The sequence below is a fragment of the Thamnophis elegans genome, chromosome 1 (genome assembly GCF_009769535.1).
Source record: "Thamnophis elegans isolate rThaEle1 chromosome 1, rThaEle1.pri, whole genome shotgun sequence".
NCBI lineage: Eukaryota > Metazoa > Chordata > Lepidosauria > Squamata > Colubridae > Thamnophis > Thamnophis elegans.
Genome location: NC_045541.1, coordinates 171,252,029 through 171,279,343, shown reverse-complemented (window position 1 = coordinate 171,279,343; position 27,315 = coordinate 171,252,029). Strand labels below are relative to the sequence as shown.

The 27,315-nt window shown below is 45.5% G+C and overlaps 1 protein-coding gene across 2 annotated transcripts in view; it reads left to right on the top strand.

Annotated features, from left to right (window-relative positions):
- The window catches only part of ADAMTS10 (ADAM metallopeptidase with thrombospondin type 1 motif 10), a 70,818-nt gene that overhangs the window by 5,377 nt on the left and 38,126 nt on the right, over positions 1-27,315 (top strand). For both annotated transcript variants that reach the window (XM_032212317.1, XM_032212392.1), the window contains exons 2-8: positions 1,528-1,845; positions 5,114-5,478; positions 10,145-10,304; positions 13,639-13,856; positions 16,074-16,157; positions 18,654-18,799; positions 25,759-25,802. In XM_032212317.1, the coding sequence (XP_032068208.1) occupies positions 1,758-1,845; positions 5,114-5,478; positions 10,145-10,304; positions 13,639-13,856; positions 16,074-16,157; positions 18,654-18,799; positions 25,759-25,802 (1,105 nt within the window). In that variant the 5' untranslated portion in view covers positions 1,528-1,757. The remainder of the gene's footprint in view (positions 1-1,527; positions 1,846-5,113; positions 5,479-10,144; positions 10,305-13,638; positions 13,857-16,073; positions 16,158-18,653; positions 18,800-25,758; positions 25,803-27,315) is intronic.

Below are 27,315 nucleotides of genomic sequence, written 5' to 3'. Positions count from 1 at the left end.
CCATGCTTCATTTTATGCTCTGCACACATGCCTTTCCCCCCCCCTTGTGTTCAGTCATGTCCAATTCTCAGAGTCTGCCTGGATACGTCCCTGCAGTTTTCTTGGCAGGTTTTCCAGAAGTGGTTTGTTTGTTACTGCCTCCTTCCTAGGGCTTAGAGAAAATGCCTGGCCCAAGGTCACCCAGTTGCTTTTATGCCCAAGACAGGACTAGAACTCACAGCCTCCCCAGTTTCTAGCCTAGTGTCTTAACATGGTAAACCTCTGTTAATCACATATGAAAGAGTGAGATAAACTTCAGCTCTTTTTTCCGTCGCTCAGTGGCGAAAAGGCTACAGGTAATTGCCCACTTACAACAGTTAATTCAATGGCCATTCGAAAAATGTGACTTAAGACCATTTTTCACACTTATGACTGTTGTAGCATCACCATAATCACAGGATCAAAATTCAGATGCTTGGCATCTGGCTCATGACCATTGCAGCAGTGGTGGGATTCAATTTTTTTTTACTACTGGTTCTATGGCTATAGCTTGGTGGGTGTGGCAGGGGAAGGATACTGTAAAATCTCCATTCCCTCCCTGTTCCAGGGGAAGGTTATCGCAAGATTCCCATTTCCTCCCAATCGGCTGGAACTCGGGAGACTGAGAATAGATGGGGGCGGGGCCAGTCAGAGGTCGTATTTACCGCTTCTCCAAACTACTCAAAATTTTCGCTACTGGTTCTCCAGAACTGGTCAGAACCTGCTGATTACCAAACTCTGCATTGCAGCAGGGGTAGGTTCCAGCAGTCACAAATGCCAATTCACTTGTGGCCGGGCCGCGCATGCGGACATGCTCAATGCAATACAAATTGCTCTGTGCATGCGCAGAAGCAAAAAACAAGCGAACCAGCATTAGTGACTGCCGGAACCCACCCCAGCTGCAATGCAGAGGTGGTATTTAGCAGGTTCTGATCAGTTTTGGAGAACCGGTAAATACGACCTCTGACTGGCCCCGCCCCCATCTATTCTCAGTCTCCCGAGTTCCAGCCGATCGGGAGGAAATGGGAATCTTGCGATAACCTTCCCCGGTAGCATACATTTTGAGTAGCGTAAATTTTGGGGGCGTGGCAGGCCTGTGTCATTGCCGGTTCCAGCGACCCAGGCCGCCAAACCATTACTGGTTTGGCCGAACCAGTCTGAACCGGTAGGAACCCACCACTGCATTGCAGTGTCCTGGGATCATGTGATCACTCTTTATGACCTTCTGACAAGCAAAGTCAATGGGAAAGCTGGATTCTCTTAACAACCGTATTATTAATTTAACAACTGCAGTCATTCACTTAACAACTGTGGCAAGAAAGGTGGTAAAATGGGGCAAAACTCAAGTGTCTCACTTAACAGAGATTTGGGTGTTAATTTGGATTGTATGTTGAGGACTACCTGTATTTTAATATTTCCTGTTGTTTCCCTCCCCCCGCCACTTCCCCTCCTCCCCCCTCCTCTGCCCCCTGCTACTGTCCTCTCCACTCACTATCCAACCTCCTCCAGTGCAATGCAACAGAGAACTGGCACATGCTGAAGGACGAGATCCTGCTTCAACACGCCTTAAACGTCCCCCATCCTCACTGCCTTCCAGAGAGCGGCTGAGGATGACCACGGAGGACCCTGGAACCTCTCTTGCAGTGGCATAAGTGGTGGCTCAAAGAAAGAAATGTTGGGGCAGAGTCGGTCAACTTGGTCCAACCTAGCTGATACTATAAAGAGTACTGCCGCCCAAGATGGCAACGGTCTGGAGATTTCTCACCTGGACACTTGTCTCTACCATGTCTGCAGGCAACCTTCCTGGCTATACCTTTCAATCACAAGGTACAGTGCAGTGGTGGGTTTCAAAAATTTTTAGAACCTCTTCTGTAGGTGTGGCCTGCTTTGTTGGGAGTCGCTTGCTGGCCGTGTGACTGGGTGGGGAGTGGCTTGCTGGCCGTGTGACCAGGTGCGAGTGGCTTGCCAGCCATGTGACTGGGTGGGCGTGGCCAACTTTTAAAATGTGGTGAAACTCACTTAACAACGCTCTTGCTTAGCAACCAAAATGTTGGCTCAGAAACTCTGGCATTTGAAGCACGCAAGTCTTAAAGCTGTCAAGTTACAACACCCTTGCACCCCTAACTCTTTAGAAAAAAAAAACCCAGGAGTGTTCAAACTTGACAGCTTTAAGACTTGTGGACTTTAACTCCCAGAATTCCTCTTCTCGCTCTTCATCTTGATGATGTGCGGACGGGTGAGGGGAGGGAGCTGGAACCGGTTCTAAACGGCACGGTAGATTTGTGGAACCTCTTCTATAGAAGCGGTTAGAACTGGCAGGAACCCACCCCTGGTACAGTGTTACTGGCCCAAAGCACAGAGTTCTACCGTGGTTAATGATATTTAAAATCTTGTATTTCTAGTCCTAAAGCCAAAGGTAGACAATATATGGGTCACCGCCTCATCGGACCTTCAATCTTGTTTCTGCAAAGGTCACATTGCTAACATTCAGCTGCATGAGCCGAGGTGGTGCAGTGGTTAGAGTGTAGTACTGAAGACTATTTCTGATTGCTTACTGCCAGCTGACAGCTGCCTGCAATTTGGCAGATCGAATCTTACCAGGGTGAAGGTTGACTCCGCCTTCCATCCTTCCGAGGCGGGAAAAATGACCCAGATTTTTGGGGCCAATAGGCTGATTCTATAAACGCTTAGAGAGAGCTGTAAAGCACTGGGAAGTGGTATATAAATGCTACTGTTTTTGCTAGCCATTAACCTTGCATTGGTAGTGCAAGGTTTCACCATTATTCTGCGAAAATCCTAAAATAGAACAGGTAGGTGAACGTGCCAAAGGAATTATCCAGAGTGATGGGGCACAAAAGGATGCACAACCTATCAAGTCATTTTAATCTTTCCCTTAATCAGGGTGTTCATCTTTATTTTATTTTTTAAAAAAAACCCACTATCACCAAACCAAATAAAATAGTGTTATGCTTCTATGCACATACAGTCCAAAAACTTGGGTGGGGGAAAAAAATACAACTTATTTTCACTAACTGGTCCATCATTTAAATTTATTTATTGCCTTGTTATTGTGTTAACGGATTAATAAAGAAGCACATATATTCCAATATTATATATTTGTTCTTTTTCAACATTTTTGAAAAATAAAGTCGAGTTGTTGTTTAAACTGTTCAGTCGTGTCCGACTCTTGGCAACTTTATAGGCAAGTGCTCTCCATGATACCTAGCACAGCTTCTTTCAGTTGTTGGATATTCATCTTTGTATCAGTTTTGATGTTATCAAGCCATTGTGTTCTTTGCTTGCCCCCTCTTGTTCCATTAACCATTCCTAGCACCATTGACTTCTCCATTCTCCAATGAATTTGCATGCATAACATAACCAAAGTAAATCAGATGTCAGAGTCGGACAGAGAGGAGGTTGGGGAGGAACGTGGGCCAGTCCTGGGGGCTGAAGAAAGCTCAGACGAGGGCTCTGCGTCGGAGGCAGAGAGGGAGCTAGACAGCCGTGAGGCAGAGGAACAGCTGGAGTCTGTTCCCAGTGTGTGAAAGTGTAGAGCTACCAGAAGACAAGAACAACTAAGAAAGCAGGGTCGACTTAGGAGTAAAGCCACATCTTGGAGGTGATTGGCCCCTCCCATAGGAAACAATTCATTCGGTGATTTCAAGAGTGGAAAGTTCTGTTTGTGACTATAAGATGTGCCAAGTTTTGCCTGTGGTTGGAAACTAGTTATTTGGCAGCTCTCCAAATGAGATAAGGTTCGTGTTGATAAACATTCCTCTGAAGACTGTTTATTAAGCCTTGCTGACTGTGAATGAAAGGAATTGACAGTCGTGTAAATAAAAGGAGTTTTGCCGGGACCAAGACTCTCCCCCTTGCTTTTTAAGGAAGCCTGGGTCAGAACAGTAATCTTGTGATTTGGGCTTCTATGATTTTTATACAATTCAGCACCTCTCTTTTACTTGCTTTGGCTGGCTGTGGTAGACACAATAATTTATGCCAGCATCATAGTTCAAAGTTGAGCACAGGTAGTCCTTGACTTACAACAGTTCATTTAGCGACTGTTCAAAGTTACCACAGTACTAAAAAAAAGTGACTTTTTTCACAGTCATGTGATCAAAACTGAAACACTTGGAAACCGACTCATATTTATGACGGTTGTAATGTCCCAAGGTCATGGGATCACCTTTTGCGACCTTCTGACAAGCAAAGTCAATGGGGAAGCCACGTTGCTAACTTAACAACTGCAGTGATTCACTTATCAACTGTTGCATGAAAAGTTGTAAAATGGGCCAACATTCACTTAACAACTGTCCGGCCTAGCAACAGAAATGTGGTCTCAATTGTCATAGCTCAAGGACTACCTGCATAACAGTGGTGGGTTTCAAAAATTGTTCAAACCTACTTTGTGGGTGTGGCCTCCTTTGTGGGAGTGGCTTGCTGCCCATGTGACCGGATGGGAGTGGCTTGCCGCCCATGTGACCAGATATGAAGATACCGACGACACTTGTCAGAACCACCTTAAATTACCTCACACACAGCACTGGCATGCATAAGAATATGATGTAAACTTGTTTTTTAAAAGGCATCTTTGGTTTGCGTTATAACAACTTCAACACACACAATGTTCTGATTGCACCACAAACGCAGCAGTCATCCTTACCTTTCACAGAGGCACTGAGTTTTATAAATATGAGCATGATAGTGTAGAATAATCATATCCAAGGACCAGTGGTGGGTTTCAAAAAATTTTGGAGCCTCTTCTGTAGGTGTGGCCTGCTTTCCGGGTCCACTGGTGGAACCTCTTCTAACCAGTTCGGTAGATTTGACGAACCGGTTCTACCGAATAGGTGCGAACTGGTAGGAACCCACCTCTGCTGCATAACTAGTTTTATCTGAGATTCAATGTATGACTACTGTATGTATTTTATTTTACACATCTAGACACATTTTTTTTCTGAGATCAGATACATTGCTCTTACCAAACTCTCAAAAGGGTCCAAGGAACTAAAAGGTTAAAAACCCTGATTTAAAGATCCTTTCGAGGGCAGATCACCCTCCTCAGTTATCCTTTTCCTATTCTCTTCTGCCTTCACAGAAGAATTTCTCTCAAACCTCAGCCACTACGAGATTGCCTTCCCCATCCAGGTGGATCAGAATGGGGATTTCCTCAGTTTTGACATAAAAGGCCATCAGAGATGGAGGTCCCGCCGGAGTGCAGGCCACCCCTCCTACGACACGCCTGAACAGCACGTGTTCTACAAGGTCTCTGCCCACCGGACCCAATTCCTTCTCAACTTGACGTTGCACACCAACTTGCTGGCGAGGCGCTTCCGCGTGGAGTATTGGAAAAGAGGCGGAATAGACTACCAACATGAGTTCCATGAAGATTGCCACTATGCTGGTCATTTACAAGATGAGTACCTGAACTCAAAAGTTGCTATCAGTAATTGTAACGGTCTGGTAAGTGTCTTGTTTACTTCCTAACTCTGCTGGGATTCACAAAACAAACCATTTGCTGGTCATTTTGAGCAACATTTTTGCCGGGCTCCAAAAGACACGTTGAATGAATTCAAAGCGACTGAATGAAAGAAATTGTAGTTCATTACAAACATAACCTTACAGATAGTCCTTGACTTACAACCACTTACAACCAGTTGTGAATGCTCCAACATTGGATATTTTAAAGAAGAGACTGGATAACCATTTGTCTGAAATGGTATGGGGCTGTGATGGCAAACCTGTGGCATGCGGAGCCATTTGTCATGGCACGCGAGGCATTGCCCTGTCAGCTGGCCAGCACGCATGCGTGCGCCGGCCAGGTGACTTCGGCCTTCTTTTAAGGACGTTTTTCGCCCTCCGGAGGCTTCCCTGAAGCCTCCAAAGCGCAAAAAAACAGCCTTACAGGCAAACCAGAATTCCTGAACTTCTGGGTTTCCTGTAGATCTGTTTTTTGCCCTCCAGAGGCTTCAGGGAAACTTCTGAGGCCTCCGGAGGGTGTCTGGGGGGGGGGGGGGAGGCTGTTTTCACCCTCCCCAGGTTTCTAGAAAGCCTCTGGAGCCTGAGCAAGGCGAAAAAATCACGGCAAAAGCGGGGGGGATCGCTGATCGCACGCATGCGCATGCACTGGGAGGTTCACGTGCATAGCATTATGGGTGTGGCATGCCAGTGCATGCCCCCCCCTGTGCGCCCCCCGCTTTTGGCATGTCAGCCAAAAAAGGTTTGCCATCACTGGTATAGGGTTTCCTGCCTAAGCAGGGGGTCGGAATAGAAGATCTCCAAGGTACCTTCCAACTCTGTTATTCTATTCCGTTCCATTCCATTCTTTCTCTATTCTATTCTTTATTCTATGCTATGCTATTCCATTCCATTGCATTCCATTCATTCGTTAAGCAACTGCTCAAAGTTGCTGTTCAAACTGTTATACCAGTCCTCACACTTAACAACTGTCACAACATCCCCATGGCCATGTGATCAAAATTTGGGCACTCGGTAACCAGAATGCATGCGCTTAACAACTGTGGCCCGAAAGGTCGTAAAATGGGGCCAAACTCACTTCAGTGGCTTGCTTTGGGGACGTAAGTCAAGGACTACCTGTAAAAAAAACTTGACAGATTGGTGGTTTGCCTGTGGGAAGGGGAGAGTGTGGTTAAATTCTTTCTTCTTCCCCCAAAAAATGCCTACAAGCAACTTGCAACTGTGATGGCTATTTGCAAACCACGCCAGTAGGGCATGAAATAGCAGCTGGGAAAGCAAAGCATTTGCCAGGAAAAAAAAGGGGTCAGAGGGTAAAGCCGCCAGATTCCTTCTGCAAAAATTCAGCGGCTAAGTGGATGACAGCAAAGAGTTAGTTTTCTGCATCTCTTTGCCGCCCCCTGGCCACGGTCCATATTTTTGCCACCCCAGATCCGGTAACGAAAATTGACCTCTCCTTCCTCCCAGACTTCAGGCTGCTCCGTTGCTCCACCATCAAAGCAAATGCCTTCATTTTTAACATTGCTCAAACAGCTTAGTTGCCAAACCGCTCCTACCATTAGGAAGTTTCTTCTCATGTTTAGCTAAAGTGTGCTTGATTGCCAAATCCCACCCATTTGTTTAAATTCCTAATGTAGCAGGCTCCATTTCGGAAATGAGGCCAGGTAATTTGAAGAGAATTTTATAAGCGTCCCTCGGAGCCTCTGTTCTTTACATCTCCCCCACCCCCCTCTGCCCCGCCGTACCACAGACACACATGCCCCCCAACTGCTGTGCTCCTCGCCAAGAGTTTTCTTCCCCCTTCCCAGCTGCCTCCATCGACTGATCCTTGAGTTTCTGGCAACTTCCCGCCAAACTATCCTCACACTACCTCGCTTGTGTTTGGAATGATGGCCTCTGGCCAAGAGCTACAAAGCTTTCATAGGAAGCGAGAAACCACTGCTGGCCCATCACTCCCCCCCCCCCTCGCAGGGCGGCTGAAGTTGAACGCTTAGCTGCAGGCACACAAGAGCGATTCAGGGCTTGTTGTGGTGAGGTTGGCAGAAGCTGGGGGTTTCAAAAGATCAACCGCTCTTTAAATTCGCTAAATTTCTTAAGAACTGCTTCTATTATTTTTGCCTTTCTTATGAAAAGGTTTTTTTTTTAATTTTTTGTTCTCTATATACAATTATAGGTCTACATTCACATAGTTATTATTCTTTTTTACATTTGTCGTTCTTATACATTTGTCGTTCCATTTACAGGGTTATAACATACCCTTTGGGTTGCTTTGTTTACCATCCCTCATCTGTTTTTTTTCCTTCTTTCCTTCCCACTTCTTTCTTTCTTTTTCTTTTTTCTTTCTCTTTCTTCCTTGCTCTTTCTTTTCTCCCTCCCTTCCTTCTCTACTTTCTTCCTTCCTCCTCTCCTTTCCCTTCCTTCTTCCCTTACCTTTCCCCTACTCTTCTCTTCCTCTTCCCCTTCCTACCCTCTCTCCTTCTCCCTTCCATCTTCCTCTCCTTACCTCTATCTTCCTCCCCTCCTCTTCCTCTCGTCTCCTCTTCTCCTTTCTTTTTCTGTTGTTGTAGGTGTCTCTTTCAAATCTCACTTCATGTTTTCTTGGGATGGTATTTCCGCAAACCCAAATATAATTTGGTATCATTTCTTATTCCCTTAACCTTCGCTAATCTATCCTAATTATATTTCCCCTCCCCCTTAAGAACTGCTTCTAGAAGGAAAAATAACACCTCTGCTATTTTCTTACACTTCTTTTTTTATTTTAAAAGTTTTTTATTAAATAAACATTAAAAACATTGGACATAGTGCGACATTTCTGGCAGAAACGTTTCCATACAGTGATTAGATCTTACACAATTACATTTTATATCCATTACATACAGTAGATGTATGTAGTCAGTCAGATTACCTGTCCGTTGATTCTTTCTTTTATATAATTACTAATGATATAAATACATATCCGATTCCTACCTATCACACATTCTTAATACCATATTTTCCGATTCTTAACTTGTCTGTGTTTTTCTGTCCCGGCCTTTTTCCCTCATTTCTAACCATCGGTACCATTTCTCCCAGATTTCATGATATTCCGTCTCACCCTTGTCTTTGAGCTCTAGAGTCAGTCTGTCCATCTCTGCGCACATCAATATCTTATTTATTATTTCTTGTTCCGAGGGAGTCTCCTTATTATTCTCCTATACTTCTTGTTGTTGTTCTGCAATTATCTCAAATTAAACCAGAGCTATAGAAATTCGTTAAGGAATGTAAAATACAACACAATAGCAGAGTTGGAAGGGTTAGGGTTGCTCAATTTTGTTCAAATGGAACAGTGTGAATCCAGAAAACTGTATGAGACAATCAGAGTAGAATAGAATAGAATAACAGAGTTGGAAGGGACCTTGGAGGTCTTCTAGTCCAACCCCCTGCCTAGGCAGGAAACTTTATACCATTTCAGACAAATGGCTATCCAACATCTTCTTAAATACTTCCAGTGTTGGGGCATTCACAACTTCTGGAGGCAAGCTGTTCCACTGATTAATTGTTCTAACTGTCAGGAAATTTCTCCTCAATTCTAAGTTTCTTCTCTCCTTGATTAGTTTCCACCCATTGCTTCTTGTTCTACCCTCAGGTCCCCTGGAGAATAGTTTGACTCCCTCTTCTTTGTGGCAACCCCTGAGATATTGGAACACTGCTATCATGTCTCCCCTAGTCCTTCTTTTCATTAACGTAGCCATGCCCAGTTCCTGCAACTGTTCTTCCTATGTTTTGGCCTCCAGTCCCCTAATCATCTTTGTTGCTCTTCTCTGCACTCTTTCTAGAGTCTCCACATCTTTTCTACATCGTGGCAACCAAAACTGGATGCCATATTCCAAGTGTGGCCTTACCAAGGCATTATAAAGCGGTATTAACACTTCATTAAGTGTATAATGTGTATAAGAGCCTTTGATATATAAGAGCTCTTGACAGAATAGTCCGTCATTGACTTACATCCATTTGTCTAGTGACTCAAAGTTAACAGTAGCACTTTAAAAGTGACTGTTATGACCAAACCGCACACTTAACATAGTTACAGCACCTCCATGATCACATGATCAAAATTACTCACTCTGAACTCACTCTGTTACATGGAACTAGGGATTCGAACTGCCGGCCTTTCTGATCGACAAGCTCAGCGTCTTAGCCACTGATCTACCGCATCCCTGAGGGAGTGTTACATAGATACATATCCTGCCCTGAGCAGGCAAGACATTGATCTAAGAAATAACCAAGTCTGGAAATCACCCCACTTAAAGAAAGTGGCAGAACAGACACATCAGACTGAATCTATTAATTGTGTTGTTCCAAAGGTGTTTTTTTTTTTTAAAAAAAAGAGGCAACTGGGTTTTCTTTGTTTTTTTTCCTTGAAGAGGTTTTGCTTCTCATCCAAGAAGCTTCTTCAGTTCTAAGAGCCGGTTCTTCCGTCAGAACTGAAGAAGCTTCTTGGATGAGAAGCGAAACCCCTTCAAGGAAAAAAACAAAAAGAAAGAAAGTCCAGTTGCCCCTTGAAAAAGCACCTTTGGGACAGCCATGAATTGGATGACTGAGAATCTCCATAGATATTAATTGTGTTCTTTTTATTGAATGCAAGCATGCAGTTTCCTGCCTCTCTTTCTTCCAGCATGGTGTGATAATTGCAGAGGATGATGAGTATTTTATTGAACCCCTGACACTTGGGGTCAATATCAGTGAGGAACAAGGAAGAGAAGGAAGCCCTCATGTGATCTACAAACGATCATCTCTCCAGCACCCACATATGGACACAGCTTGTGGTGTGTTAGGTAGGAGCTCTGTTTAACTGCATTGGATGAAGAAACCTCTTATTGGGATTTCTATTATATTTTTATATTTAGAATAAATACGTTTCTAGGCCTCATTCTTTTTTTTTTTTTAAAGTGCTTTAAAGGACATTTGGATCAGTGGTGGGATTCAATTTTTTTACTACCGGTTCTGTGGGCGTGGCTTTGTGGGTGTGGCATAGCTTTGTGGGTGTGGCAGGGGAGGATACTGCAAAATCTCCATTCCCTCCCCACCCCACTAACCTGCTTTCCAGCTCCATTCTGCTGTTGAGGGGAACAAAAGAAGATCAGCTGGGAGGCTGGGAGGCAGCAGGGGCGGGGCCAGCCTATTTGCCGGTTCTCCGAACTACTCAAAATTTCTGCTAGGGTTCTCTAGAACCTGTCAGAACTGGCTGAATACTATCTCTGATTTGGATGCTTATTATCTGAAATTATGTAGATAGAGGACTGTTGTTGTTTATTAGTTTTGTATGCCGCCCACTCCCAAAGGACTCCGGGCGGCTCACAATAAAACAAGGGAAGGGGCATAAATAGGACAAGACAACAAGTTAAAAATATGCAACATTCGCAATTGAAGCAGGGCTGGATACTTCAACAGCCCCCAGCCCCCAGCCTGTCGGAACAGCCAGGACTTAGTAGCTGCACGGAAGGACGGGAGGGTAGTAAGGGTCCGGATCTCCACGGGGAGCTCGTTCCAGAGGGCCGGAGCAGCAACAGAGAGGGCTCTCCCCCGGGGGATCGCCAGCCGACATTGGCTGGCGGATGGAACCCGGAGAAGGCCTAGTTTGTGCGATCGAACCGGTCTTTGGGAGGTAATTGACTAAGACTTAAGGGCGGGGGGGGGAGTTCTTGGAACATTCTTATATTTTCTACCCTTCCTATGATTAGCAAAGCACACAAAAATTATGCAAAGTGAGGGAGGCTGGGGGCAACAGAAGGTTATTATCAACATGTAAGAGTTTTATTCAAGTTCCTATTGGCAACCACAAAGCCACACTCATTTTTTTCCCTTTGCATTAAATTCAGGGTAGTTAATAGGCTGGATTAGATTAAATGTAGGAGACACCACAAAGGTCAATAACATTAAGGCAGAAACTTTAAAAGCCATCCAGCTAGTTTAAAAAATGTTTTACTCCAGCAGACATTTGGTTTGAGGACGTAGTTGTGGATTTGACATGCGGCCAGGGAGAAGAGAAAGAGACACATACCACCTCTCCAAATTGTGATGCTGGAATTCATGGGATTAGATTCCCAGTTTCCGGAAGGAGGAGAGGAGAGCGAGCCAGCTGACCTTGGGTGTCTGACATTTTTTTTACATTAAAGCTGCCAAGCTTACCCTTTGTGTATTGATACTGCGTTATATTCCCCAGCTGAAAAAGAGGGAAAATCTGTTTCCAATTTGTTTCTTGGAAAACAAGAACTACTGGACAAATGTAATCTTGGAACAAGAAGTGGGCGCTTTGCATTCAGGTCCTTACCATCAAACACCGCCTCGCCTCCTTCCATTCCAGATTTTGTTTTACTGTTGATGTTTCATGCAAAATCCAACATGCGTGCCTCTTTCTGAAAAATAATGGCTAATCCAGATAAGCCAGAGGAAGTCCGTGCCAGGGTTCCAAGTAACACTCCCAACTGAATAAGACTACGAGGCAGGCTTTCCCTCAAAGTTCCATTTTATTAAATATGTCATATTGGCACATCTGGAAAACCCGAATCTGAAAGTCTCCCAGGTTTTCCCCATCCACAGGAGAGTCAAAGTCCCTTCCCCTGCACCCACATGTCCATCACATGGTCCAATCAATCCACCATCCCAACTGATTGTGTTTCCCAGTCACACCTCAGTCAGGTGCAGGGTGAACATCCTTGATTCCCAGAGGAAAGAATATTGTTGTGGCCAGGGGTGGGATTCAGCCAGTTCGGACTGGTTTGGGTGAACCAGATGCTAATTTTACATCTGGTTTTTACTGAATTGGTAGTTGCAAGGACTGGTTGGCCACGCCCACCCCACACCGCCCCTTCCAGGAGTCTCCACATGGCCCATTTTGGATGCCAGGTAAGCATAGGGTCCGTGCAGAGGCTCTGGGAGAGCCAAAAACAGGCCTCCTGGAAGTTCTGGAAGTCTGGAAATGGGCCCGTTTCCGGCCTCCATAGGGCCTCCAGAGCCTAGGGGTGGCCATTTTCGCCCTCCCAGAGGCTCAAGAAAACCCTCCAGAGCCTGGGGAGGATGAACCCCCCCCCCCTCTGTGGTACAGGAGGCTGAGTAAGCCATGCCCACCCAGCAACTGGGCAGAGAATCAGTTGCTAAAATTTTTGAATCCCACCCCTGGTTGTGGCTATATATATCTGTCTACTCCATGCAACCCCCTCCCATTTTCCCACAGCACGCCTGTGCACTAAATGTGGCAGCTCTGAACATCCAAAGAGAAACCCAAACATTTTTAAAAATCTTTGAAATCCATTTGATCCAACTTCTTTAATTTCCTTTGTCGAATGATATTGACTTGTTCTGCCCCCCCTCCGTCCGGTAATGAACGCAGACACAGGCTTAGCTGTTTGCCACTCTTTATTCACAGCAATTATAATCCTGTTGACTGAAAGCCCAGACACAACTCACTGGCAAGACGTTGGCAGCAACCCAGACTCCAACAGACACGGAACACAAGGCAGACCAGACAAGGAGTTATCCAGATTACTACGAACAGTTGTGTCCTGCAGAAGGACTCCTCCCAAAGTCTCTTCTTATATACTCTCTTGGGAGGGGCCAAGCCACAACCACCTGGGCTTGATTATCTCTTATGAATCTGTCTCCGTAACATCCACCTCCATTTCTCCGTCCTCCATTGCCTGGCGTCAGGGACAAACTCCCTTTGATCTTCCCCATTGCTCCATGCCTCAGGCACCTCCTAGTGGCCAACCAGCCTCTCTGGTCCCTGCTCTGAGTCTGAACCCTGCCCAGGGTCCTCCACATCTTCCATAGCAGACTCTGGGGTCCTCGCTATCAGAGTCCATCAGCAGTTCCAACGGCTCCTGCTAGGCCACAACATCGACCCATCCAATAATTTGAACCATATTGTAATGGGTGCCCGTAGTTATACTGAGAGGAAAGATGAAGTTCCTTTTGTAGGATTCCTCTGGGCATTAACCTAAAACCAAGTCACCATGGTGGTTTATTGTTGAATTTGCTGAAAGTCTTCTTTTGGAAGAACACATTCTAGGCATAAGAAGTCCATTGGTTTTTGCTTTGCAAAGTATTGGGGTGGTCCAAGTGGGGAGGAAGAAGAGGAAATGCTAAAACTTCATTGCTGTTTCCCTGCAGATGAGAAGCCCTGGAAAGGTAGACCCTGGTGGTCACGGACACTGAAACCTTCCCCTTTGAAGAGCATGGCCAACTTTTCTCAAAGGGGACAACTGCCTCTGAAGAGGTCAGTCAGCACTGAGCGTTATGTGGAGACTCTTGTAGTGGCTGATAAGATGATGGTGGGCTACCATGGCCGGCGAGACATAGAAGAATACATCCTGGCGATCATGAATATTGTAAGTATTATAACCAAGACCTTTTATCCCACCATCTGATGCTATGTGGGAATGTCCTTGGGAGACAGGAGAAGGACCCACTCCAAAAAAAGATGGTGGTGGCAATGACCGGGGAACTGGTTCAGGGGCATGGCCAGCCTGGGTTTCAGCTGAAGCGGTCCAAACCGGTAGGAACCCACCTCTGGTTCAGTTCCAAGGTGGGAGAAAGGCACTGGAGCTTAGGTGTAGGTTTGTCTCCCAAGGTCACTCCCTCATCCCTTACCATCACACACAATGGGTAGTCCTTGAATTATGACCACAATTGAGCCCAGCACTTCTGTTGCAAAGCAAGACACTTGTTAAGTGAATTCATAAGTCACTTTTTAAAATGCTGTTGCAACTTTGAATGGTCACTGAACAAAAGACTGTAAGTAGAGCAGTGGTGGGTTCCGGATCCCGTCGCAACCAGTATGCTGTGTTGGGGCCGGACGTTCACCATGTCCAACTGCGCTGCGTGCACACGCGTACTTACTGCCTGTGATGCTCCAGCTGCTCGGCGGAGCATTGCACAGGCACCGTACACTCCGTGCACGTGCGCAAATGGCCTGGTTGGGTCAAATACAGGTAAGGACGGCTGGCGGGCAAGTGGGTCCTCTGGAGCACCATACCGGAACGGTGGTGCTGGTGGTCCCAGCAGGCACCAGTACACTTGTACTGGCCGTATTGGCCGAAACCCACCACTGAAGTAGAGGACTACTTGTATTACCATAATTTTCTGTTCCCGTATTTGTGATCAATAGCTGACTAATCCCTGGCTGCTTCATTGGTGGATGTTTATTTCCACATTTTCTTTTTACCAGGCTTCCCAACTTAGTACTGTTTGGATATGTTGGGACTACAGCTCCCCAAATTCCCCACCTAGGTTGGAATTTTGGTAGTTAGGTGCCAGGGCCGAGTTGCTGCCGGTTCGCTGCTCGTGTGTGTACAGTTGACTGCAAATTGTTCTGCCCATGTGCAGTACATGAAAAAAATGACTGAAAAACAAGCCGGCAATGGCAGCGGGGACCGGGGAACCAGTTCAGGGGCGTGGCCAGCCTGCCCTCCTTACCGATTCGTCACCCTGGTCCCAATTTCCACTACCGTTTCACCTGAACCGGTGCGAACCGGTAACAACTCACCTCTGTTACATGCCAAACTCCTTCAAAAGGCAAAACAATGAAAAAAAGCTCATTATGAAGGCTTCTCACATTCGTTCTTTACGCAGCTGACAGTTTTCAAGTCTCCAGTTCTTTCTGAGATCTTAGCAATAACAATAGCATTTAGACACCGTATATACCGCTTCATGATACTTTACAACCCTCTCTAAGTGGTATAGAGAGCCAGAATATTGCCTCCAATAATCTGGGTCCTCATTTTACTGACCTCGGAAGGTTGGAAAATTGAGTCAACCTTGAGTCAGTCAGACTCGAACTCCTGGCATTGGGCAGAGTTAGCTTGCAATGCTGCATTCTAACCACTGCATCACCATGGCTTTTCATAACCAAGTTAAGAAGAAAGAGGGTAATGTCCAGGAGAGTGAAATCTATTGGTGGGCTTCAGTGGTGCTTGATGATAGAGACAGAACACTGACCTTTATGAAGGGTCTTCTGAGTAGGAGAGCAGATAGGTGGAAGTGAAATATGGTGAACCACAGAATCTCCTTTGAACATGCGTTATTCTTCTACCCCCGTGATGGCAAACAAGTGGCATGCAGAGCCCTCTCTGCGGGCACGCAAGCTGTCACCCCAGCTCCACCGTGAATGTGCATGTGCCTCCCGCTGGCCAGCTGATTTTCGGGCTCTCCCATACATGCGCGGGGGATGGGGCGTATGCAGGAGACAGGCATGCGCGAGAGGGTGGGGATTATGTACGCATGCACAGGGGCAGAGGAGCGCAGGGAGGTGCAGTGCCCCCCCATGGCCTGTTTTTGGTCCCAGGAGGCTGCAGGGAGGCCTACTAGGTCCTACACCGTGCATGTGTGGTGGGAGGGGCGAGGGGAGCACGGGGAGGGTGGTCCGGGCGGGCACTTCTGGCACGCGATGACAAAAAGGTTAGCCATCATTGCTCTACCCTCTCATTTTAGCTTGAAAAGTCCTTCCGTATTCTTCCACTCCTGCAAAGGATGCCATTTCTGATCAGTCACGATGTTGAATCCATCTTCTTTTTAACACTGGTGTTTCCTTGTTTCCTGGAGGTCAGGTTGCTAAACTTTTCCAAGACTCAAGTTTGGGCAATATCGTGAACATTCTGGTAACCCGCCTTATCCTGCTGACAGAGGACCAGGTAAGGAGGGAATTTCCCAAAGGAAGGAAGAAGCATAGATTATTTTAAAAAATATATCTATACAGTGTTTTCATAAAGACTAGGCGTACTACAAAGTAACATTCAATCACTGTACTACAGGCAGAGCATCCATTCAGCATTAGGAATGAAAGACTATTTTGTAGTTGTTCAGTTGCTAAGTTGTGCCTGACTCCATGGGCCATAGCATGCCAGGCCCCATTGTCCTCCACTGTCTCCTGGAGTTGCCCAAATTTATGTTCATTGCATCAATGACACTGTCTAACCATCTCCTCCTCTGCTGTCCCCTTCTCCTTTTGCCTTCCATCTTTCCCAATATCAGAGTTGTTTCCAATGAATCCTCTCTTCTCATCTGGTGGCCAAAGCTTCACCTTCAGTATCTATCCTTCCAAAGGACTGTCAGGGTTGGTTTCCTTTAGGATTGACTGATTTGATCTCCTTGCAATCCAAGGGACTCTCAAGAGACTTCTCCAACACCAAGCTTGGAATATTTGGGAAGATCATAATCAGTGGTGGGATGTTACTATTGGTTCTGTGGGTGTGGCTTGGTGGGTGTGGCTTGGTGGGTGTGGCTTGGTAGGTGTGATAGGGGAAGAATACTGCAAAATTCCCATTCCCTCCTCACTCCAGGGGAAGGATATTGCAAAATCCCCATTCCCATTCTTTCCCCACCCTACCAACCTGCTTTCCAGCTCCATTCTCCTGTGCAGGGCAACAAAAGAAGACCCAGCTGATTAGCTGGGACTCCGAAGGCAGCGAATAGATGGGGGAGGGGCCAGCCAGAGGTGGTATTTGCCGGTTCTCCAATCCAAAATTTCTGCTACCGGTTCGCCAGAACCAGCCAGAACAGGCTGAATATCACATCTGATCATAATAGACTATGAAGAATCATCACCAATCCCAAGGCTAATTCTTGGAGAGGTGGACCAGAGCCACAAAGCAATCTAATGATATATGAAAAATGTTTTCACCACCCATCGTCTATAGAGATTCTCATTCATCCAGGTCATGGTTGTCCCAAAGGTGCTTTTTCAGGAGGCAACTGGACTACCTTGTTTTTTCTTTTGAAGACGTTTCACTTCTTATCCAAGAAGCTTCTTCAGCTCTGATTGGATGGTGGGGAATGGAAAGATTTATATTCCTTGCAGACAAGTGGTCATTTGCATTCTTTTAGAAGGTCATTGAAGCCTTTGGAGGTTTATCTGTGTCCTCAGGGTCACCTGAGTGGTACTCTTAGTTCCTATAGTCTGCAATTTTTCCTCTGGAAATCCATTCCTACTCCTCCCACCATTTCAAAGGTGTTCATCCCAAATAGTATAGCTAAAAGTCTGTAGAGATTCACAGTTATCCGGGTCATGGTTGTCCCAAAGGTGCTTTTTCAGGACACAGATAAAACTTGAGGTCCTAATAAAAAAAGGAGGAGGTTCCTAGATGGAAAGGCTCATATATAATTTCCTCTCCAATGCAGGAAATTATTCTCCAGAAAAATCTTTCTGTAAAATTGGAAATTACTCCAAATAATGTGGGAAAGGATGAGGAGGTAATATAGGAATATGGGAGGGGGAGGAGATTGTCAACATGAAGAGAGTTCCAATAACAATATGTAGTTGCAAAGGAGGCCCCATCTTATGTTCCAAAACAGAAAAAGATGCCAAGGAAAGTCCTCCAAAAATTGAGAGGTCCTTGGTTGGTACTCTCTTAGCTTGGTTGTTTTCTTGCAGACATTTCATTATCCAATTAGGAAATACCACGTTTCCCCAAAAATAAGACAGAGTCTTATTTTCTTTTGACCCCCAAAATAAGTGCTTGGCCTTATTTTCAGGGAGGTCTTATTATTTTTGAGGTGAAGGAGGCAGAAAGCATGGTCACCTCATGGCTGCCTCTGTGTCGCAATATTTTCAGGGAGGGCTTATTTTCGGGGAGGGCTTATTTTGGGGGAAGGGCTTATTTTAGTGCATGCACTCAAAAGCCCGATTGGACTTATTATCCAGGGAGGTCTTATTTTCAGGGAGCCAGGGTATCAAAAGAGCTATCATCACTAGCACTGATGATGTTACTTAGTTTGGGTAATGAAACATCTGCAAGAAAACAACCAAGCTCAGAGAGCATCAAGAACCAGTGGTGAAATTCAAATTTCTTTACTACCAGCTCTGTGGGCGTGGCTTTGTGGGCATGGTGTGGCTTGGTGGGTGTGGCTTAGTGGGCATGGCAGGGGAAGGATACTGCAAAATTTCCATTCCCACCACACTCTGGGGCCAGCCAGAGGTGGCCATTGCCAGTTCTCCGAACTACTCAAAATTTCCACCACCAGTTCTCCAGAACCTGTCAGAACTTGCTGGATTTCACCCATGCCAAGGACCCCTCATGACAATCCTGAGCTACAACCTTTCTCCTTTACTGTTCTCCAAAGATCATCAATGAGCAGACTAGCTCCTCAGCACATCGTTCATGTTAAGACTGACCTGTTGTCTTCTCCAGCCATCCCTGGAAATCAACCATCATGCTGGGAAGTCCCTTGACAGCTTCTGCAAGTGGCAGAAGGCTATTGTGAGCCTCAGCAGTGATGGGAACGCCATTCCTGACAACGGCATCGCTAACCATGACACTGCGGTTTTGATCACCAGGTAAGCCTCTTCATTTCAGGGAGGTAGGGTTGGAGTGGATGGCGATGAAAAGCCATTACAGACAGCCCTTGAGTTATGGCCATTTGTTTAGTGACCATTTGAAGTTAGGATGACGATGAAAAAGTGATGATGAAAAGCAGTCCTTGCATTTAAAGCTGTGATGGCGCAGTGGTTAGAATGCAGTACTGCAGGCTACTTCTTCTGACTGCCGGCTGCAAGCAGTTTGGCAGTTCGATTCTCACCGGCTCAAGGTGGTCTCAGCCTTCCATCCTTCTGAGGTCGGTAAAATGAGGACCCAGATTCTTCCTCCTCCTCCTCCTCCTCCTCCTCCTCCTCCTCCTCCTCCTCCTCCTTCTCCTTCTTTTTCTTCTCCTCCTCCCCCTCCTTCTTCTTCCTCCTCTTTTTCTCCTCCTCTTCCTCCTTCTCCTCCTCCTTCTTCTTTTTCTCCTCCTCCTCCTCCTTCTCCTCCTCCTCGTCTTCCTCCTCTTTTTCTCCTCCTCCTCCTCTTCCTCCTCCTTCTTCTTCTTCCTAGTGTATTCCCACAGGTGCAGGATCTGCTTTTCTGATCATTGAACACCACTTTGCATGGTCAGCTCCAGGGTGCAGACCCATGGCCTGAAAATCTTTGTTGATGATATCTTGCCATCTGTTTTGGATGCCCGCCGGCCATTGACTTCTAGTTGGTAGGCAATTTTGGCCATGGTGAAATTGTTGGGAAATATGCTGACTCTGTAAACTGCTTAGAGAGGGCTATGAAGCATTATGAAGCAATATATACCAGTAAGTCTAAGTGCTGTTGCTATTGCTGTTGCTATTGCTATGACCATTGCAGCCACTGCCTGGTTGCATGATCAGAATTTGGGTGCTTGGCAACCAAAATGTATTCACAGTGGTTGCAGCATCCTGAAGTTATGTGATCACCATTTGCAATGTTCCCAGCTGGTTTCAGACAAGAGAAGTTAATGAGGTTAATGAGAACCAGGATTTGCTTAACAATTGCATGATTCAATTAACAACCGCAGTAATTTGCCGCAGCAAAAAAGGTCATAAAATCAGACACAATTCACAATGGCTAGCTTGCTTAGCAACAGAAGTCCTCGTCCCAATTGCAGTCATAATCAAGGACTGTCTGTGGTGCTTCTGTTGAAATGCAGTTTCTTCTCATCCTTGCAGTTTACTTTTATGAACTAAAACCTTCATATTTCTTTCTTTCTGTTTGCTGGAACACTACTTTGCCTGACTCAGCTCTGAAATCCTCCAAGATAACCACTGTTTCTCTGGGGAACGACCGTCTTTCTGGGGAATTATATCGTTTTTCTCCCTTCATTCTTGATGTGCAAGATAAGAAAGGGAAGAAAAATAGGCTAACATGGAAAGTCTTCTCTTTCAACACAACCAACCGCTTGAGCAATTGCTTATGAGTCTTCCCACCGAGTCTCTGGGGCATATTTACACAGCCAAACCTTGGACGAAGAACCAAATGCCTTGTAAAACTTCTCTGTGTCTCATAAATTCCGCATCTCCAGATAACATCCTGCTGTGCTTTGGAGTTTGGGGTGGTGTTTTTTTTTTTTTTTTTTAAGGGTAAAAGAGTTCATTGGTTTGGTTTTTGCAAAAGGCACACATGTCAGTAAGAGATGAACCAGGAGGAAGCTTACAAAATTAAGGTTTAGCCCATCCGTCCATATTCATATCCCATTTGTACCCCACGCAAAATTAAACATAAACGTTCCCCTCGCACATATGTGCTAGTCGTTCCCGACTCTAGGGGGAGCAGTGCTCATCTCCATTTCAAAGCGGAAGAGCCAGCGCTGTCCAAAGACGTCTCCGTGGTCATGTGGCCGGCATGACTAAACGCCGAAGGAGCACGGAATGCTGTTACCTTCCCACCAAAGGTGGTCCCTATTTTTCCGTGGCACGACATAAGCGCGAACGTCAAAAGCGCGCCGACAAAACCGCAGCGCTAAAACCGCGATGTCAAAAGCGCGCCGACAACAGCGTGCCGACAACAATGCGATTTAAGTTAAGGTAAGGTTTAGGGTTAGGTTTAGGGTTAGGTTTAGGGTTAGGGTTAGGGTTAGGGTTATGTTACAGCGTGCTTCTGTCGGCGCGCTTCAGCGCTCATTCGTCACCGCGGTTTTGACGGTGCGGTTTTGTCACCGTGATTTAGTCACACGCGCTTTTGTCCTTCGCGCATTTGTGGTGGAACCCTATTTTTCTACTTGCATTTTTAACGTGCTTTCAAACAGCTAGGTTGGCAGGAAATTGCACACCAAATTTGGAAGCCATTTTTTTGCAGCGGTATCAAATGGAGTGAAGTTTCAGGAAAAAGGAAGAACCAACGTCTGGAGCGACAGCTATTAAGGATGCTAAGTTTGGCTGTGTTGCTTGCAAGGGTTTATAGGCAATTACAAGGATGCATGACCACCATGATGTTGCAGTGGTCAGTTGGATAACAATTGCTCAAGTGGCTTTCAGAGGGAACCTGCTTAATTTACGTAGTTAGCACTTACATAGTTAACACCAGAGGTGGGCTGCTCACGGATCGGCCGAACCGGTAGCGGTGGTGGCGGGGCTGCTCCTCCCACCCGCCCGGATACTTCTGCGCATGCGTGAGCACGAGTGAACCGGTAGCGCCGGGATTTGAAATCCACCTCTGGTTAACACCTACAAATTTTCAACCAGACTTTTTAAAAAAAGAGTAATGAAATTAAATAAGAAGTAATGAATTTCAAATTTGAAAAAAAAAAAAAAAAGAGGAAACTCACTTGAATCTCATGTTGGCAAAAAACCAACCAACCCAGATGAACAGAACAATTTGGTGGCAATTCTTTACCCTTCCACTGAATGAAAATGTTAAAATCAAGCAGGTTTTGGCATAGTACGTCTCCTTTTACAGCTATTTGGGTACAATTCTGTCTTTAAAAACATGGCTGCCAGTTTCTTCCTCTCTGTTTGGCTCAGCGCAAGAGAGGAAAATGTATTCACAATTTCCTTGCTTCTGTTGGGTATTCAAGACACGCCATCTCATGCCTGACTATGTTTGATCTTCAACAGAAACTTGGGGTCTTTTCCTTCTTGCCCATAACCAAAGCATAAACATGTGGTAGCCCCAGGGGTGGGTTCCTGCCAGTTCTAACCTCTTCTATAGAAGAGGTTCCACAAATCTACTGTGCCGTTTAGAACTGGTTCCAGCTCCCTCCCCCCGCTCATCTGCATCACGCTTGCCCCGCCCGCCGCTCACTGATTGGCTGGCTCACCAATAGCACCACCCGCCTCTAAGAGTCCTATCTAAACCTTAAAGTCTGAAAGCTGTCAAGTTTAAACATCCCTGGGGTTTTTTCCCTAGAGGGTTAGGGATGCAAGGGTCTTGTAACTTCACAGCTTTAAGACTTAAGTGCTTCAAATGCCAGAGTTCCTGAGCCAACATTTTGGTTGCTAAGCAAGAGTGTTGTTAAGTGAGTTTCACCACATTGTACAAGTTGGCCATGCCCACCCAGTCACATGGCTGCCAAGCCATTCCCACTCGGTCACATGGCTGCCAAGCCACTCCCAATTGGTCACATGGCCAGCAAGCCACTCCTACAAAGCAGGCCACACCTACAGAAGAGATTCTAAAACATTTTGAGACCCACCACTGGGTAGCCCCATAACATTGGCTTCATCTCATCCCTACCCCATGAGTAAGACAGGCTTAAGTCATCCTTGGCTGAAATGTTTTTTCCCCTTTCCCTCCTACATTGTCAGTCTCAGGATATGTAAAATCTGTTAAAACTTCTTCCCCGTTACTTTGGAGGAAAATCAGGGGACGGGCAATGACTTAAGAAGAGAGGCAGTTGAGGCTGGAGAGAAATCAGCAATATAAAGACAGCAACTTTCATGCCAGTATGGGTAGTGCCCGACTTACGACCACATTTGATCCCAACGTTTCTGTGGCTAAGCGAGACAGTTGTTCAGGGAATTTTTCCCCATTTTACAGTTTTCTCGCCACAGTTGTTCAGTGAACCATTGCAGTTGTTAAATTAATTTTTTTAATTAGTTGTTAATTGAATATGGCTTCTCCACTCACTTTAAATGTCTATGGAGATTCTCAGCTATCCAGGTCATAGTTGCCCCAAAGGTGCTTTTTTCAAAAGGCAACTGGATTTCCTTGTTTTTCTTTGAAGACGTTTCGCTTCTCATCCAAGAAGCTTCTTCAGCTCTCACTGGATGGTGGGGAATGGAAGGATTTATTCTCCTTGCAGACAGCAAGATAAAGAGTCAAGTATGTCAAAATTGAACAACCCTCTTTCAACAGAGAGGCAGGGATATGACATCAGCTGTCTCCTGTCTACAACACAGTCCTTCCAACAGTTCCAAGAAGGCTCCACACCAATGGTGGGTTCCGGATCCCGGTGCAATCGGTATGGTGCAACGGGGCCATGTGTCTACCATATGCACGTGCACAAGCGCGCACAAGCATACTTACCACCCGCGACGCTCCACAATGGCTCCGTAATGCTCCAGCTGCTCGACGGAGCATCGTGCAGGCGCTGTACGCTCCATGCGCAAAAGCCCTGATCGGCTCAAACACCGGTAAGGAGCGCAGGTGAGTGGGCCCTCCAGAGCACCATACCGGAACGGTACCTCGTGCTTCCAGCACGCACCACGCCTGTACCAGGGCATACCGGTCGTATCTCACCACTGTTCCACACTCATTTGCACCACTCAGGTGACTCTGAGGACACAGATAAACCTCCAACTGGCCTCAACAACTCTCTAAAAGGATGCAAATGACCAGCTGTCTGCAAGGAGTATAAATCCTTCCATTCCCCACCATCATCCAGTCAGAGCTGGAGAAGCTTCTTGGATGAGAAGCGAAATGTCTTCAAAGAAAAAGCAGAAAGTCCAATTGCCTCTTGAAAAAAGCACTTTTGGGGCTCCACTGACTTTGCTTGTCAGGAGGTCGCAAAAGGTGATTACATGACCCTTTGACACTGTAACCGTCATAAATACAAATACAAGTTGCCAAGTGTATGAGTTTTGATCCTGTGACCATCGGGATGCTGCAATGGTCATAAGTTTGAAAAATGGCCATAAGCCACTTTTTCAGTATTGTTGTAACTTTAAATGGTCACCTAAAAGAAAGGTTGTAAGTCAAGGACTAGCCCAACTTTTTTTTTTTTTGCTGATGCTCAGAGGGGTGGAGAGTCTTAACTGAGCAGAGAGGGAAGCCTTAAGTTCAAGTTATTATCAAATAACTCAAGTTTATCAAATTCCCAGGCAATACACAACTCTCCAAGACCCAGTTTTCAATCCTGTGCCTCTAACAAGCAGTTTAGCAAAGCACAGGTAGTCCTTGACTTGGCACCATTCATTTAGCTACTTTTCAAAGTCATAACAGCACTGAAAAAAAAGTGATTTACAACCAGTCCTCATACTTACAATTGTCACAGCATGCCTGCGGTCACGTATGTTCTGACCTAGGCTTCCCCAAAAAGCACAAAGCAGATTCCTGGTCCCGACAAAACCCCTTTTATTAAACAAATGTGAATTCCTCTCATTCACAGGCAGCAAAGGCCTGGCAAACAGTCTTTCAAAGGTGAAGTTATGACCACAGACTTTATCTAGCTTGGAAAGCTGCCATGTAAATATTTGCCAAACTCAGTGAGGTGCAAGAAAAGACTTTGCACAGAGTCTCTGAGATTCACGGACAGATCTTCACACTCCTGAAACGAATGAATACGAACGAGTTGTTTCCTGCAAAAAGCCCACTCCCCTTTCGCTCCTCTTTTATTTCCTATGGGAGGGGCCATTCACAGTCCACCTGTGGCTTTTCTCCCAAGTCTCCCAAGTCTTAGTTGTTCTTTTCTTCTGGTAGCTCTGCATATGCACACACTAAAAACAGATTCCAGTTGTTCCTCTGCCTCACTGCTGTCTAGCTCTGAAGGCAGCTGAGAACTGCCAAACTGCCTTGGCCCTATTTCTGCCTCCAATGCAGAGCCCTCGACTGAGCCTTCCCCAGACTCCAGGATTGGCCCATGCTCCTGCCCAACCTCCTCACTCTCCGACTTACAACAATGTGATCAAAATTTGGCTGCTTGGCAACCGAAATGCATTTACGATGGTTGCAGTGCCCCAGAATCTCATGATCAACATTTGCAATGTTCCCAGCCAGCTTTCAACAAGCAAAATCAACGGGGGATTTTCACTTAATGACCGTGTGATTCATAGCAACTGCAGTGATTCACTTAACCATGGGGAAAACATTTGTAAAATCAAGTGCCACTCACTTAACAAACACCTTGCTTACCAGTGGAAATTCAGTTCCAATTGTGGTTGAAAATTGAGGGCTACCTGTGCCAGGGAAATTTTTTGCTTTAGTGGTCTGCTTGTTTTTCTCCCTCTAGTCACCAAAGAAGTTGGGAAATTGAATTTGATGGACCCTTGGTCAGACTCAGCAGGGCTCTTAACATAATGAGTTGGTTTCCAACAATTAAAATCAAATTCCTTTAATCCCTCTCAGCGAGCCAATTTATTTGCATTGATTTATTTATATCCTGCCTTTATTATTTTTACGAATAGCTCCAGGTGGCAAACATACCAAATCTTCTTCCCTCCTCCTATTTTCCCAACAACAACCCTGTGAGGTGGGTTGGGTTCAGAGAGAAAGAGAGAGTGACTGGCCCAAAGTTATCCATCTGGCTTTTGATGGTGAATTGCAGGGCCCATTTTATTTTATTTAAACCTTATTTTCAGGAGATGGTTGTAAAGATGCCCATTGATGGAAAGGCAAATATTGGCATCAAAATTTAGCCTTATGTACCCCACCCACTCTATGATGTTTCCATAGATTCTTCATTTGGTGATTATTTTCCGGGCAATAATCCTGCAGAAACCACAGCTAGCTTAATCAGTGCAATGGAATCTGATCTAATAAGGCATTTTTCTTTGTTTCTTCTCTCTTCCCCTCCTTCTAGATATGATATTTGCATTTACAAAAACAAACCCTGTGGAACTTTAGGTAGGTTAAAAAAAAACGTGCCATCAAATGCTTTATCATTATAGTCTACAGTAATTTTTTATGCTGATTTTTTGGGGGAGTGGAAAAAATTTACTTGGGCTGGGATTATTCAACTCAGTAACTGCTGTAGGCCAAAGTGGGGTTTGCAGTAGAATCTATCACAGGGGTCTCCAAACTTTGCAACTTTAAGACTTGGGGACTTCAACTCCCAGAATTCCTTAGCGGGACATGCTCGCTGGGGAATACTGGAAGTTGAAGTTCACAGGTTTTAAAGTTGCCAGGTTTGGAGACAAATACTGCTGTCGACATGACAATAGGTGTCTCAGGATGTTATTATGAAAAGTTGGGTCATCGTGCATATAAATTGCATCATTTTCACCCTGTGTCTTTACCCAATCCCATAGACATAAGCAGACAATTGATTTACTTAATGACTGCAATATTTGATTAATGACTGCAGCAGTCACTTGACCGGGTCCATTCTAGTCGTAAGTCAAGGACTACCTGAAGTTGTATTTGTAAGCCCATTATATGGGTAAGACAATTACATTTTGCTTATCTGATTTTATAGCATCTTGGGGTGAATTCAACCGATTAGGTGGTAACCTAGTCTTCCTTTTACTGATATCTTTACTTCTGGTTTCTTTTACGGATACAATTGGCCCGGGAGTAGGTTTATATATAGCACCAGTAGTAGCATGGCCTAAGGAGAAGTATGCACGGCCACATTTGTTGGATAAGGTGAATGGATGAGACAGGACTCAGGCTTCAGTGACAAACAACAACTCTTTATTAAACAACTATTTACAAATCCAGCACTGGCCTATCTGACAGCTAGCCCTTTTATAGGGAGCTGTCAGACGGCTCGGCCAATCGGCTTTGAGTGTTTTCCCGCTGGAATGGAGGACCTTGGTGGAGCCTATTGCTCCAGTCTCAATATGTAACAACATTGGCTAAGAGTTCTGGGAGTTGTAGTTAAATGCATTTGTGGAACCACAATCATCCTCACTCATTGCTTGCAGAGAATGGCTGAATGAGACCTTTCATTCTCTCAAAAAGTTTCAAATAGTGAACAGGGATTGTCCATTGTGGCAACTTGAGGTAGATGAAGTTTGTAACAGACTCTCTAGTAGGAGGCCTGGAGGGCAGCAATATAATAGCTTTGATCAGGTGGTGAATTTTTACTAACGGTTCTGTGGGCATGGTGTGGTTTGGTGGGCGTGGCTTGGTGGGGATGGCAGGGGAAGGATACTGCAAAATCTCCATTCCCACCCACCCTCTGGGGCCATCCAGAGGTGGCATTTGCCCGTTCTCCGAACTACTCAAAATTTCCGCTACCGGTTCTCCAGAACCTGTCAAAACATGCTGGATTTCACCCCTGGCCTTGATATAATTAATAATATGAAAAATGTGCTGTTGTTTTTAAGGTGATGCCTATTAACTTGCCTTTAATACAGAGGTGGGCAGCTACTTGTGGACTTCAATTCCCAGAATCCCAGGCATACTGGCTCAG